The sequence below is a fragment of the Ostrea edulis genome, chromosome 9 (assembly GCF_947568905.1).
Source record: "Ostrea edulis chromosome 9, xbOstEdul1.1, whole genome shotgun sequence".
Taxonomy (NCBI): domain Eukaryota; kingdom Metazoa; phylum Mollusca; class Bivalvia; order Ostreida; family Ostreidae; genus Ostrea; species Ostrea edulis.
In genome coordinates, this window is record NC_079172.1 from 72,922,756 (window position 1) to 72,940,035 (window position 17,280).

Sequence of the window (17,280 nt, forward strand, 5' to 3'; positions counted from 1 at the left end):
TATATTTTGAATAGATAATATGCACTGATCAACTATATTAAAAAGTGTAAACTGACCCAAACCAGGTTATACTCGTACAACTTGCCCCACAATTAAAGTCATTCCCTATAATTTAATGCAGGAGACAAAGATACTAACCTTCGTTTATCAAAATGTACATAAACTCGGAAAAATACAAGTCAACTGAGCCGCGCAATGATTCACTTAGCAACAACGACGAAGCGTCTACATGTGGCTGCGAAGGTCGCCATCTTAACTCGTTGTCAATTTATCTTACTTAGTTCAACAGAGCCTAGCTTATTCATTAAATTATCGCACCGAAGGTGAAGTTTGTCATGACGGAAACTATGTGTAGACTATACATGCAATGCGTATTTCGCTACCCTTTAGAGATCGACTTTGAAGTCGCTCATCTCCGACAGATTGAGAAAATACGGGAAATTGCATTGTTTAGGCCTAGATCTACCCAAAGTAAGTCTTTAAACATCAGAATATGCAATAATTGCGGCTTTTAAGCATATATAAGCAAGTGAAAAATCGCGATCCACATGTCAATGTGACTGACGTGATGTGGTAAAATGTGGCGTATGCTTTTTGAGTGTGCTTTGCTGAAAGGCGGATCAGCAATGAAATAACCCCCCCCCCCCTCCCTTTCCCCAGTGAGAAATGTATTTGAAAATGAACAGGACAATGCTTATTTGGTAAATCATTAATTCGAATATAATATCTTTGTTTTGATCTATTTTAAAATTATTCGATCACCATACAGAGAAAGGTGATTTACAACAGTGATTAGATACTAATTGACAACATGAAAACAGTATGTGTATTAAACCGAAGTATCTTATTGTACACGTTGACTTTCTATTCCATAGAAGGCTGAAAACAGTGCTGCGATGTAAATTTAGAGAGAGAAGAAAAAATAGTTCCGGCTTCTGGTTGTCAAGGGGGCGTGTCCCCCATACCAAACCAGGTTATACAAAAATAACCCGCGTTCCTCAATTGGAATTTGACCAATCAGAGACAAGGATACAATAAGAATTAAATTATAAAGCTTTAAATTTCGTTTTTTAAAAATATATGAATGCGGGAACTGCAACGCTTTACACCGGCGTACTTTTTAATGAAGCGCGGTGGGACCAGTTAACAGGGAACGTTTACACCCCCCCCCCCCCCCCGACACCTGGATCCATCTCTGGAGTTTCCCGGGATCCGTTTCTGTCCTACTCAAAATACTAGCTGTTTATAAGATTTATAATCATGGGATACTCACGGTTGATCTCATCGAGATCAGCGTGAGTATCCGACCGTGATGTTTTATGAGATTGATCGATGTTCATTATATTAATCTTTTTCATCTCTAGACACCAACTAATCATGTTATTCACGAGCGAAAACCTTAAGACTGTCCAATACAATGTTCATTTCACTGCAAACGCATAGTGATCACAATTTAAATTCCTAACTCCGTTCCCAAAGATCAATGCAGCTGCTAAGTTGTAAATTTCTGACACATTTCAATATCTCGCAACCATGAGCATATATTTCATGCATGATGTAGAAATTTAATCATTGAAGACTGTCTATTGTTCGATTTGGCTTTCATCAAAAAGTTTGCGATTTATGTTCTGTTCCCTCGTTGAACACAAAATAATCCAAGGTGTGAATTATATGATACATGTCCACAAAAATGATATTTATAATGACTGTGCATCTTTAGTTTCCTACCGGCGAATTTCGCTGAAGGAGATTTTAGGTTTCCACTTCGTCCGCCTGTCTGTCAGTTCGGCACATCAGTTTCCCCGCACTTTATTTCGTCATAATTACAGATCCATTTGATATTTGGTACATTGCTTTACAATAACAAGTTACAGATCATTTCTGATATTGTTATGGCTGCGTCCACAACTAAAACGTGCAGTATTAGTTTACAAGTAATAACGGACAAAAAAGACTGCAGATCTCTGGTCACAGAAGCAAGTAAAGTTTATAAGTGTTCATTAAATGGAATCCGCATTCTGTGTTAATAAACTTAATCTTATTCTCAAATTTGATGAGGAAATTCGAGGTAAAGTGGATGTGTTGAAATCTTAAAAACTAGATTTGATCGGACAATTATCTAAAGGAGAGCGGTGTGGTTACGCATATTATACGGTAAATTTATTACGCCGGTGAAGTAAACTAAAAGCATACATTAGTTACAACAGCTAAAAAGTGTCGAGTTTCTTGTCAATCGGCAATCCTCGGGATTATTCTGCTAGGAGCACACAATGACCTCCGAGTGATTTTCTTTTCACCAAAAAACAAAAAAACAAAAAAAAAACAAAAAAAAAAAATCATGGAAGCTCATCGATTGGTTGACTAATGAACATAAATATTCATGATCGAAGCCGAGAATGTTTTTTATCATACAGTCCAGGCATTTAACGTAGTGTAAACGGAGACACTAGGCGTGGTTTTTTACAATGCAGCTTTTATTGCTTTAACATTTATTGACAAAAGAAAGATATATCTGGAAAGTTGCTATTCGAGACTACAGCATACACAATGTTATCTAGATATTGTTACATGAGGTCTTTTTCCGTCAACCGCCGTTAAATGGCTGAAATCGTGCTAAAACGGCCTTAAACTCCAAACAATTAAGCGGTGGTACGTGTGATCGAATGCTGAGGTCCAATGCTGAGACTGAGAATCCACAATGATTTCTCTCTATGTCGAGTCTTCTGTATTGTGTTCCAGTTGTGTTGATTATTTATGTTTGTATTTCACGAATACTGCCAGCACATCAGCAAAGTCAACGTCTACAAAATAGAACATAAGTAAAGAAGTAAAGATATTCAGCATCTACAAAATAGAACATAAATAAAGAAGTAAGAATATTCAGCATCTACAAAATAGAACATAAATAAAGAAGTAAGGAGAGTCAACGTCTACAAAATAGAACAAAAATAAAGAAGTAAAGATAATAAGTGCGAAATTCAGCCTGGCATATTTAACGACAATAAATCTGGATTATATATATTTCTATCCAATCTCAGATACATACTATCTAGCTTTATCAATACCCAGATTGTATCTTGTTGTAATAGTACAAATAAAGCTGCATTTGTATCAATTTATATACAGTTTTATGTATGTTGATAGCTTGGTTTACGATCCAGTGAGAATTGAGACGTGACTAGCTATAGGCGAAGTACCACATGGTTAGAGGTACATGTATGCCTAGCGCTCAAGACTTTAGGAACGATGATTCTTTAACATCGGAACACCTGTCACGACGCAGGACCTCCGTTCTAAAGTCATATCCGAAAGACCTATTAGCGGGAATCGAACTCGCGACTTCCAAAGATATGCCGAGCGATCGGTGAAGGAGTTATCACTACCTAAATTTACGTTTTAGGTTTTATGTGGTCATGGGATGAGGGAGGGTCGAATTCACGACCTCTGAAGCTCTACCACTGAACTACAGCGACGGACGTATTCATGTATCATTCATTTATTCATAAATTACCATAATTTACTTTGACGTCATACTATATATACAATAGTGTAATGTAATGATGTAAGGGCCTCCGTGGCCGAGTGGTTAGAGCATTGCGCTCAAAATCACACGGCCTCTCACCTCTGTCGGCGCGGGTTCGAATTTTGCTTGCGCCGATAAGTGAGAAAGTTTCTCAGTTTACTTTCGGAAGGTCGGTGGTCTCTTCCCATGTACATTGTATTATGGGTTCTCTCTTCCACCAATAAAAACAGGGCGCCACCAGATAACTGAAAAATTGTTGAGTGTGGCGGAAAACATCAATCAATCAATGACGTAAGAAACAACTAAACCAAAAATGTAACTGAAAATTATAGATTTAACATAATTTTCTTAACGTTTCGTATTGTTGTCTGAACGTACGGAGTCGTTTAACATTGCGATTTACAAATACATGTACTGTAGGTTTGGGTATCAAAGTGACAAAATCCAAATCAATTATGTGAAATCATAATGGTATAAACAATCGAACGAATTGTTAATCATTTGTTTTCACGCTTGCATTTAATTCCATTAATGTACTTTAATCGTTTGAAATGAATCGGCTTTTTGAAATGTTTAAAGTAAGGTAAAAATAGGGGAATAAAGCGTCCTGGTCTTTGAAAGGTATTTGTATGTACTGCAAAGTACTTGGTTTTATAAATATTATTATGAGAGCGCTCTTTGTACCAATGTCATAGCGTCACAAACTCCTAGCATTCATATCGAAATTTAGTATACAAAAACCCACATTGGTTGGCATTACTAGGAGTATCTAAACAAAAAAAAAACAAAAAAAAAAAACAAACAAACAAACAAAAAAAAAAAACCCCCAAAAAAAACAAAAAATGAGGAAAACCTTTCTTTTTACATTTTTAAATTTTTGTGTGTAGTATTATATACTTGACAAAACAATATCGGTTTGGTTTATTTTTTCAAAGAAGTTACTACGAACATTATAAAATCAGAATACCTCCTGAAACATATAGTGCAGCACTGTCTACTGCAGAGTATAAAAACATTGGTCGGTTTGTCACATCATCCCATGATCCAGGGCAACAAACAGTATTAACGGGGTCCATCACAGCTAACCAGCCAGCATCTACTGAACAGATTCCATAATCTCTGTTTATGAAGAAAGCCCGAGAACACAACACGTGTCTGGAAATAAAAAGATAAGACACGTGGCAATCATATCTTATCCCCAGATTCCCCAATGTTATAATTATTCACTTATATGTATGTATCCTATTTTAGTTCAAACACATCAATATCAGAACATTTTAAAAATGAATCCTGTTTATATAAATGAATGTCAGCAATTTAGATTGATTTTAACCTGTGAAGATATCGTATACATGTAAGTGAATAGGTATTTGCTCTTAATCGTATTAAATGACGTATGTCCATGTTTCACGTCCCGTCGTGAATTTTTCACTCATATTGATCCTGTCCATGTAAGACGTAAGTCAATATATACTGTGCGCACAGTCAAATTATGCAGTTACAGTTTAGAACACACCAGACCCATGGAGTAGTTGTACAATGTGAGTGAACTTCACTTACAGATAAGAACAAGCCTATCAGTCGCGGATTTAAGGGGGAGGGGCGCCCCCCCCTCCCCCCTAAATTTTTCAAATTTAAAGTAAATTGTGGTATCTTGTTTAGATAAATGTACTAAACAATAAAAGAAGGAATAATTTCTTCCACTCCCGGAGCAACAAATGACATTTTTTTTTTTGATTTCTTGAATTACTATATTTGGAGAACTTAATCTTTTCCCCAAAAACCCCTTACAATTTGCGTCATTTTACTAATTTCACCTTATCAAAAATGATAGAAAATAGTACAAATAACTCAATTAGGAGACATATTTCAAGCCCTATAAAATCTGTAACATCTAGGAGCTTCCGGGGGCTTCGCCCACTGGGGGCCTCAAGGCGGCCCACAGACCCCCTGCCTCATAAAGTGGCGCCCCCCGTACCAGCAATTTCACTGACTGCCCAGAACGCACCTACCCATTTACAGACAAGTAGTTTTACACTGGTGTCCGAGTTTGTGTACTTCATAGTAAGTTCATAATACACCCTCCCATTTAAAGGGAAGCGGTTATACACTATATGCGAAGTCTATGTATTCCAATTACTATTACAATTGCTATATACACCTATCCATCTATAGAAAAGTAGTTGTACGCTATGGGCGGAGTCAGCATACTCCATTTCCAGTTTAGGACACGCCTACCTACATATGTATCTACAGAGAGTCTGTATATTTCACTTACAGTTTAGGACACGCCTACCTACATATGTATCTACAGAGAGTCTGTATATTTCACTTACAGTTTAGGACACGCCTACCTACATATGTATCTACAGAGAGTCTGTATATTTCACTTACAGTTTAGGACACGCCTACCTACATATGTATCTACAGAGAGTCTGTATATTTCACTTACAGTTTAGGACACGCCTACCTACATATGTATCTACAGAGAGTCTGTATATTTCACTTACAGTTTAGGACACGCCTACCTACATATGTATCTACAGAGAGTCTGTATATTTCACTTACAGTTTAGGACACGCCTACCTACATATGTATCTACAGAGAGTCTGTATATTTCACTTACAGTTTAGGACACGCCTACCTACATATGTATCTACAGAGAGTCTGTATATTTCACTTACAGTTTAGGACACGCCTACCTACATATGTATCTACAGAGAGTCTGTATATTTCACTTACAGTTTAGGACACGCCTACCTACATATGTATCTACAGAGAGTCTGTATATTTCACTTACAGTTTAGGACACGCCTACCTACATATGTATCTACAGAGAGTCTGTATATTTCACTTACAGTTTAGGACACGCCTACCTACATATGTATCTACAGAGAGTCTGTATATTTCACTTACAGTTTAGGACACGCCTACCTACATATGTATCTACAGAGAGTCTGTATATTTCACTTACAGTTTAGGACACACCTACCCGTCGACAGAGAAGTGGTTGTACACTGTGGATGATGTCAATGTACTCCAGCTACTGTTCAGAACGCGAGATGGGGAAAACCAGCTCTTCTGGTCAGAATCTATCCCATTAAATGTTACGAACGCCACTTTAGATCCTCCCCTGTACAGTTCTATGGTCACCTGGAACATCAGATTTACAAATTACAAAATTCAGAAGATTGGGATTACGTTCGGGTTTTACTATAAGCTTGTAAGTGTTATGACTGTATGAAAACACCCACTTCTGAGATAGGCAGTGAACTCCATAAATCTACTTTCGGATTCCGGTAATGTGTGTTACAGGCTCCAGTGGACATGGAAATGCATGCGTCCTGGACGGTTGGTAGAGTTGTTGTTCCAAGCCATGTGTCTTTTACGCTGACTCCGATCCCTGGCGTGGCACGAAGCATTAACTCGCTGGACAGTGCTGTGTCGAACAGAATTATCATATCTTTATTATTGAAACATGGAATGTATATACTTTACACTTTAGAATTTCGTAAAAGGCTTGTCTGATTAAGTACTGTAACAAATTATTCAGATGAAAGCCTATTACTTACGATCTTAAGAAATGGCTACCTAAGTTTAATCCTAGTAAAACCAAAGCTGTAGTTTTAGTTAAGGAGATAATAACTAACTTTCTGATTTTTTTTTTTTACGAAAGTCAAAAAGAATTTTATCACGATCACCAACATCTTGGAATCATGTTGCCTGAAAAACTATGTTGGTCTAACTATATTGATGAAATTGTGAACAAAGGCTTTAAGAAAATATTAAGAATTCTCAAAAAGGGTATATGTTCTATAACACGAAAACACTTTCTAAATTATATATAGCTTTTACAAGACCACCTAGACTTTGCAATTCAACTTTGGTCTGGTTGTACCATGTAAGATGCCGAAAAATTAGCGCAACTGCAATTAATAACATTATACAATCATTGCTGTTTTTGAGGTCAATACGATGATTTAGCCACCTGAGGAGTACAATATTCACCGAACCCCGAAGGGCGAGGTGAATATTGTACTTCGAAGGTAACTAAATCATCGTATTGACCTCAAAAACAGCAATAATTGTTTTATTATATGATTAAAAAACCCTACAAGATTGTTCTTTGCTTTAATTTTAAGTTTGAACGACTTATTTTTGGTCCTATGTGGAAAAAATAATTCCTTATGTTCACCTGGAAGAGCTTGTTCTGGGTATAGTCAGTTTTTAAATCGAGGTAAGCTACTGACAAACAAGTTGATGGTACAGGGATTTCAACAGTCTCGGTTGAAGTCAGCATTTCGCAAATTCTATGGTCGTTATAACGATCTAGTTCGTCAATACAACCTCGCATTGGGTCAAATGCTGTCTGACGTGTTTCATACCGATTGTTAAGCCGTTCTTGGCACACTGATTTTGACTGCGGATAACTCCGTTTACCTGATCAGGATATGGGGCTCACGGCGGGTGTGACCGGTCAACAGGGGATGCTTACTCCTCCTAGGCACCTGATCCCACCTCTGGTGTGTCCATGGGTCCGTGTTTGCCCAACTATCTATTTTGTATTGCTTGTAGGAGTTATGAGAATGATCACTGTTCGTTATCTTTACCTTGCATATCTTGTTGTAATTTTCATATTTGAACCTATCTATTGCGGTTGATTAATATCACAGGCAATTGCATCGCTTGGGGGTCGAATTTACTATATAGTAAATTCGACCCCCAAGCGATGCAATTGCCTGTGATTAATATATCAGTGAAAACGACAAAAGAAATCGAAATTTTCAACCGAGATAACTTGCATTTTATAATCAGCACATGCGCATGAGTAAAAAGGACCGGATCTCGAGCGGAAGAAACCATATAAACTGTGTGTTCTTTAGAATTTATCAAAATCCACATTTGATTTACCCCACTTCTAGCATATGTTGTGGCACAATACCAGTGAGGTTTCTCCTTCACAGCGGTTTCTATTTTCATGAGGAGGAAAGATAAGGGCCTGGTAGAACATCCAGCAATGTATCTTTCTTTGAAGGGTTTTTGTGAAGTTTAGGAATCTAATATAGGTACTGTAACTCATATGCATCCATCCCGTTGATTGAAATATTAAATGTGTCTAAAACAGAATTATGATTTTGAATAATTTCATCTTTTGAAAGGGCAGTTAAACTATAAGTACGTTTACCAAATGTGGAATTAATAAGTTCGTTTAAAATACAGTTGTAATAATGAGCCTTACAAACAAAGACAATGTTGTTTAATGTTACCAGCTTTGTCAGCTGGAAGCAAAACATATTCCTCATATAACCTATCCAATTCTTTCATCCCTTCTGGTTTACTAAACTCAGAAGGATAGACGGTATGTACTTTTGTTTTGATATGTCTAATACGAGATTTTAATCTTCCTCTTATGAAAGGTGAAAATAACGAACAGTGATAATCCTCTCCTTTAGATAATCTACAATCACACTGATTTTAACTACGGGTTGCTCCATTTATCAAGATATAGGGATCACGGCGTATGTGACCGGTCGACAGGGAATGTTTACTTCTCCTAGGCACCTGATACCACCTCTGGAAGGTTTCGTGTTTGCCCTACTCCCTATTTTGTATTCCTTATAGTAGTTATGAGATTGATCACTATTCGTTATCTTCACCTTTTAGTTTATTACATTTCTATTTAATTCTGAATATTACAGCAGTTTGTGTAAAATGATTATGTATCTCCCGAAGAGATTTCGCAAATTCTAACGATCTAGTTCGTTAATACAACATATCATTAGGTCAAATGATGTCTGACATGTTTCTTATCGACTGTTAGACCGTTCTTGGCACACTGATTTTGAGTACGGATAACTCCGTTTACCTGCTCAGGATATAGGGCTCACAGCGGGTGTGACCGGTCGACAGGGGACACTTACTCCTCTTAGGCACCTGATCCCACCTCTGGTGTGTCCAGGGGTCCGTGTTTGCCCAACTATCTATTTTGTATTGCTTATATGAGTTATGAGATTGATCACTGTTCGTTATCTTCACCTTTCATTTAAAATAGTCATGGTTATAGAACTACTAGTCTTCATAATAAAAGTATTTGACTTTGAAAAAACAATGATAAAATAAATGAAAACAAGTTTTTGAGTGGCTTTCGAGATTCTTTTTCATAAGAAGAAATCACATTTCTTGCTAAACTCTTCATGACTTAAAAGGTTTTTGTAGTACAAAGTAAGTTATACATCGCTTACCGTTTGATCTGAAGTAAGCCGTCCATGACTGATTGGTGTCTGCTATACCACCATAACCATATGGTCCTAATGTATTTATTTCACAAATCCCATCGTCTTTGTGAACATTGACACCGTAACAACCATTATTGTCCAAACACATCAAACAGCATCTAATGGTTTCACCAGAAAGTACAATCGCGGAAGAAATAGTGCTTCGAATCCGAAGTCCGGGAAATGTCTTAAAGAGACCATCTCCCCTTTGGATGCTCAGAGATATGAGTGAAAGAATATGTAGAGTAATTAAATATCCTTTATTGATCATATCCAATTCAAGAGTTTCAATGACGATTCAATATTTGATGAAAATAAAGTGTAGTTTAGGTAACAGTCCAAATCAAAGTTTTTCCAACATACAACAATTTTTACAGCCATGAGTTCATTTCAACAGTATGCATGTATGTAATCTCCTATGACAATGATTTGAAGTAGCAGAATCCGAGAATATATAATTTGCTATCTATGGTGGCTGATTTGTGCCATTTTAAATTTTGTCGTCTTTTCATTATTTCGAGGGGAAAGATGACAAAACGATAAGTAGATAATAATAAATTAATAATACTTTATTTCAAAAGTGTGACTTGATTAATGCACGCACTATTCTTCCCCAGGACCTTCCAACTGATACATACAATTACGAACCTATACAAGAATAATCACTTAAAACAGATTCTCAAATGCATTAACACAAGTTCATGTAACAACATTAAGCCTATATTACTTAGTATAATTGAATATAAGTTTTAAACAATCACAAAATATATTATTCAAGATCGTGATACATTTCGTGCCGAAATAACGAATAGATGTCAAAATACACACGAAAGGACGACAAAGAAAACCCGCAAATTAGCGACCTGTTTTGTTGTCGTTTCGTTTGGCGTTTTGTCCTCTTGTCGTTATTTCGAGGTGAAAAGTTGACAAAACGAAAATACTACAAAAGGATTAACAACTTGTCGCCCGAAATAACGAAAAATACGATGTTAACAGAGGGAAACTTGGAGCTGACATCAATTCTTCAATATAGTAGGATTCTCAATGTCCGCTATATTTCTCTGCTTATCCGTCATACTATATGGATATTCTATATCTATATGTATCGGGGTTTGTATGGTATAGAAGGGGATTATTTTGGTACGCTTCAATTCACATCACCGGTGCGGATAGACTCGACAGGTAACATTACCAATAGTAACGTACATGTATATATAAGTAAATAATCTATTATAGTGATATGTGTTTTACAGAAATAAACCAGCACCCGCCCCAAACGGACCCAAACGTCACACTGAATCAATATATGTACATTTTTTTGTATTATAACAATGTTTCATATACAATAGGAGATAAAAGATCATAAATTTCCCCGTTATTTTTGCCGTCTGATTGTGTAGGAATTCAATACGAAATTTCTTGTCTGTCGTGGATAATTAATGATAATTACATTTACAAAGAAGGAAGCATATAAAATCAAATTATGGTGTCCAGATACTTATATTCTACTGAAACTTTTGTTATTGCATATCATATCAGGCCCGTTGAAACAGGAGGTTTGGGTGGGCAGGAGGCCTGGTCTGTCGCCTTTTTACAATCTACTTTCCCCGTTATTTTACATACAAATCACATATCATCTATATGCAAAGTTCAGTTGATATCCTGTCCCCGTTTTTTAAAGTAGTAGTGAAAGACATTTGAGGTTTGAAATGCTTTATTGAAAAATACGTGTAGTGAACTCTCTCTCTCTCTCTCTCTCTCTCTCCCACAGGACGAACTGAACGGCGACAGAATGATAAAACCTTAATCACCACTGGTGGAGTACTTAGAGTGACTTTTTAGTTACTATTTCATTATCGTTCAGTTCACTGATAGACAGAAACATTTTAGTGACCATTCAGTCAGGTGTTATTGTCCATTTAGTCAAGTTTCAGTGACCATTTAGTCAAGTTTCAGTGACCATTCATTCAGTGACCATTCAGTCAAGTTTGAGTGACCATTCAGTCAAGTTTGAGTGACCATTCAGTCAAGTTTTAGTGACCATTCAGTCAAGTTCAGTGACCATTCAGTCAGGTTTTATTGTCCATTCAGTGAAATTTCAATGACTCTGTCATGCTTCAGTAACCCTCAAGCCATATACTTCCATGAACAATTCCGCTGACCTGTAGTGACCATTGTGAGGATATTTCAAAGTTTATTCTTCTCTCTTTCACTAGATGTTCTTATCCACCCGATGTTAAAAATCTGATGGCGACATTATTTGACGACTGATGACACTTGTTTTTGCATTGTAAGATGTTGATTGAAAATACGCCTTTTTCACGCATGTTGTACTCTTGATTGTGTGGTCCCCCCATGGAATGTAGCGTAGGGGCGCAATCTTAAGTTTTGTTACGTTGAAAATAGAATTAGTTCAGTCTTGTCTTGATTTAATTTAAGAAGGTTCGATGTCATCCAAGATCCTCTGTCTGCGATGCTGGATTCCCTGCGAGATACGTAGTTTAGCTAGCCTTCAAATCGTCTGCATTTATAAATTCATTATTACAAAACAATACAAAGAGAGTTGGTAAACTCAGATATTACTACCTGGAAATTGCTAAGGAAACTTTGCTATTGAAGAATGAATATAAATAGCACATTAAACACGAAGTGTTAACATTTCATAAAAATGTTTCATCAAATATTGATACATTCATCTAATTAATGCGATATAATTCGTTGCAATTATTTGTTTTTCAAATACAACACATGGAATTATTCACTTGCTTACAGTATATATTTTCTTGCTCGGTATAAAAAGGAAGATCTAATTAAACGATACTGTAAATAATGATTATGTTCTGCGATAGATCAATATAACCTGTATTAGTCATGTTATTGGAGGAAAATGCTTTGAAACTTTTCATTTCACTTTTTTACTTCGCGTACGGCTTGAAAGAACAAACACATAAAACAAACAGTAACAATGCAAAACTTATACGGTACCAATTTTGATGCACCAGATGCGCATTTCGACAAACAATGTCTCTTCAGTGATGCTCAACCGAACTGTTTGAAATCCAAAATAAAAATGAAGTTTTACAGCTATTATAGGGAAAACAGTGTGCCAAAATTTGTCTAAGGATAAGAGCTATGCGTGAGGGAGATAATCCTTAATTTTGAAAAGAATTTCTAAATTTTATAACAGCAATTAAATATACATCCGTATTTTCAAGCTAGTACCAAATGAACAAAAGTGTGACATCTATACAATACAATTGTCAGGTAGAAGGAATATCACAGTGGAGGGAACATCATTTCCTGAATATTTACATTACAACAAAATTTGACCAAGCCAGTATGAGTATATGAAATAAATTTGTAAAACTAATAGCATTTCCTACTATTTAATTATTTGCAGGCAAATGATTTCTCGCATTATTGAAAAGTTTACAATTAAATATGTAGTGAAATTTATCTCCAATTTCTTTTACATTACAGAGATTACATAACTTATCAGATATATCTATGCTAAAACGTCTACCACATTTAACTGGTAATCTGCGACTGACGCATTTAAAAATCACTTAAATCAATAAACTAGATCACAAAGCAATAAAGAAACATATTTTTCTAATCCAAAATCTGTTTTGACAAGATTGCTAGACATATCCATGTCAAGGCTGCTTGTAATTCAAATGCAGACTCAGAAACGAATACAGTATCGTCAGCATATAACAAAAGATATACTTTCAAGAACACTTCAATATCATTGTTATCAATTAAATAAATGTGATATTCTATAAACATCAGCAAGACATTATATGTCTTCGACATGGAATCAGTGAGGCCATAAAACAATAGATGAAAAAGCGTAGGTGACAAATTTTCTCCTTGTCTTAATCCAATATTGGACAAAAAAAATATTTGAAAATTTCATACCATTTCTCACACAAGATTTAGCGTTTTTATATAGGTTTAGTAACATAGTGTCACGAAAATTTTCCATGTACTTACAGTGTAACAGCTTTTGTCATAATAAAACTACATTTATTGAATCAAATGCTTTTTTATAACCAATAAATGCACCATATAATTTTTGTCCCGTGGCCGCATATGAATTAACCAGATATTTTAGATTAAAAGATTTGGTCAAAATTCCATAACATTTTCTGAAATCTGCCTGTTACTCACAAAGAAGACTGTTATACCAGAATATTTTAACTATATAGTATTAAATAGATAACAAGTCCTTATCAACATATAACAGCTTTCATGTTCACCAATTGGTTTAATGTAAACAATCGGGAAACCTTTAAGTCATAATTTTACATCTTGGAGCAATATCAGTCAGATCAACTTGTTCAGAACATGTTTCAAGTAGATTTAGAACATAGGTATCACGAGTGTTTGGTATGGTTGCAATTGTCTCAGTAAGCTAAATATAGTTCGAAAAAATATAGTAACATTTTGTGAACACCTATTTTATTCTGATATTAAAACTTGTAAGATGCAAGGTGAAGATAACGAACAGTGATCAATCTCATAACTCCTACAAGCAATACAGAATAGATAGTTGGGCAAACACGGACTCCTGGACACACCAGAGGTGGGATCAGGTGCCTAGGAGGAGTAAGCATCCCCTGTTGACCGGTCACACCCGCCGTGAGCCCTATATCTTGATCAGGTAAACGGAGTTATCCGCAGTCAAAATCAGTGTGCCAAGAACGGCTTAACAATCGGTATGAAACACGTCAGACAGCATCTGACCCAATGCGAGGTTGTATTGACGAACTAGATCGTTATAACGACCATAGATGTGAAATTCATTAAATAGCAATAACTTGTACTTACGCTTAGTTGGACTGTAAACATTGAAAGAGAACTGGCAAATCTAGGTTTATCTTATGTTTGGAGTGTCTGAAATGTAAATAATGATACTTACAAGTTAATCAAACAACGTGTGATCGACGTTTACAAACAAGCAATTTTAAAAGACATTTCAAATTCACCAAAAGGTTTTTATATCAGCGTCTCTTTTCCTCATGGCGATGGAGAGAGAGAGAGAGAGAGAGAGAGAGAGAGAGAGAGAGAGAGAGAGAGAGAGAGAACTGTTCATCAATTGTCAAAATTTAATTGTTCATTTCTCAATTTTCAATTGTGAGAAAGTTTCCCAGTTTACTTGCGGAAGGTCGGTAATCTCTTCCCTTGTTCATAGTATCTAGATGGGTTTACTCTTCCACCAATAAAATCTGGGCGCCACCAAATAATTGAAAAAATGTTGAGTGTGTCGGAAAACAAATCAATCATATAAATGAAGTATGATTTTGAATAATTTCATCTTTTGAAAGGCTAGTTTGGTGTATAAGCATCCTATTTAGTAAATTGAATGAGAACTGCAATATCTTGTTCCGTTTGTTATTATGCGGCCTGCTTCGAGGTTAAGTTTTTCTAATTTTTCTTTATTACCGTCTTCCTTGGAAGACGGTATACAGAGTTGAAGTGTTTTACAGTCTTCGGACTTTGCACTTCCTCTCTTTTTTCATTGGTAGAAAGTGCATGAAGTGAAAATTTTCAATTATTTCATTGGTTGAAATGCTCAAGACAAGGGAGATAATTTTCTGGTGTTCTAATTTTCGTATGACTTAACAATTTTTCAAGATTTTCAATCTTAAAAAACTCGACAAAACGAACAAAAGAAAAATGCAATTCATGAAATTGACACATTAGTTTTTTTAAAAGCAACTAATACAAAACATTTCTATGGTTACTTCATTTACAACAATGTTTTCATTTTTGCATGCAAACAGAAAAACTCGCCGTTTTTTGTTTTGATTGCTTGTGTTTTGGGATAATTTTAATTGACAATCAGTGATTCCAATGCAACCATTTTTGTTTGTATTATCAGTGGCATTTGAGAACTTTGCTAATCTTAAGAAGGAATAGGATAGTAACATTTCATTACATATTATTTTGCTTAAAATTACCCCTGCTGTAAGTTTAGACTGTCTGTATCAGGTAAACTTAAAGTTTTCGTTTTTTTTTCAACACATCTGTTCTAAAACTATCCTATTCCTTCAGAATATTTTTTTCCTTACAATTGCTCAATTTGAATAACAATTATTAATCTTTTCCATCAAACTCTATGTATTTTATGATATGATTTTTGTCAAAACTATTACAATATTCTCAGGTCTTTATCCTGGTTAATTTCTAAAGCAGTTGTACTGTACAATATACAAGAATAATGTTTATGCAAATTTGAGCAATTTAAATCTTTTTAGTTTGTTTTGTTTCATGACTTTGTTAAAAAATAAATATTTTGATATACACACTGAAAATCTCAGTTTCATTTGATATAGAAGCTTTAATCAGTGCTAATACAGGGAACAGTGATTTTGATTTCCAGTACATATACCCTTCATAAATACAAACTTTTACAATGGGAGTCAGGACACAGCTGTGTAGCCATGATGTCCGTGAGATTATGTGTTTTAGCTCAATTCAATAATGAAAACAAGGTACATAATTCAACTGCGCTCTATAGAGTTGCTGCTAAAGCTTTTTTAATAAGCTTTACTTGTAATACATTGAGCAGTTGACCCATATGATATCCGTATATTCAATGAGTGGCTGTTTTAATCATCGTGTCTATATGTTATTATGAATAGTATTAGAGTTATTCCTCTTTGAATAAAACCCAATATCAGTCATGGGTGTTGTTTCTATAACAAGCATACGATTAAATATTCATCCGCGTTTGTGTATTGCGTAACTATGTCACGTGATATGAATAGAAATATTTTTCCTATATTTCTATCGTAGAATATCTGTGTTATATGTACATGCTTAGATATGAGGGAAAGAAAGAAAACAAAGTGCATCAACTCATGACTTCGGATTAGTAGGTGTAACGTGCCGGGCGTCTACCGTGTGTCTAGGCTCGTGCCCGGTTCACCCGAGTTTTATTGAACAATGATAAGCCCTATCTAGAGTACAACTAGTTGCAATATATACATATATTATTGACACCTGTCTGGTGCTTAACGAAATACAACAAGTTAAACAATTTACAAAATATACATATATTCTATACACCTGTCTGGTGTCCTGAACCCCTGGTTATTCAACTGGTCTTTAATTTAAACAACTTGTCTTGTAAGTCACTGGCCTAACCACTTGCATATGCCAACTGTCTATAGCCACTTGCATTGGCCAGTTGCATATGACACTTGCCAATTGCATCAGCCAGTTTGCAATGCCACTTGCCGTATTATGCCAGTTGCATATCAAAAACCCACAGTGCTAATGATTCTAACACTGGAAATGAGATAACTATAGCTATGAATCACTTACTCACAAGAGCACCAATGTGATACTGTCAATAACTATCGTCTACTTCTATCAATTAGACAACGAACGAACCCTTGATCGAAGTGGCTGCTCACTATATATGTGTTCCAGCATTCACATATTAACAGGCTACAAGACTCTACATACCAC

At 35.6% G+C, this 17,280-nt stretch overlaps 1 protein-coding gene across 1 annotated transcript; it reads right to left on the minus strand.

The window, feature by feature from the left end:
* Positions 1–1,409: 1,409 nt before the first annotated feature.
* On the minus strand, positions 1,410–10,737 carry LOC125682410 (uncharacterized). Its single transcript, XM_048922950.2, has 5 exons — positions 9,766–10,737; positions 6,778–6,962; positions 6,516–6,676; positions 4,491–4,678; positions 1,410–2,801 (listed from the first exon to the last, which is right to left on the minus strand). The coding sequence occupies exons 1-5, from the start codon at positions 10,067–10,069 to the stop codon at positions 2,749–2,751; spliced, it is 891 nt and encodes a 296-aa protein (XP_048778907.2). The 5' UTR covers positions 10,070–10,737; the 3' UTR covers positions 1,410–2,748.
* Positions 10,738–17,280: the final 6,543 nt, after the last annotated feature.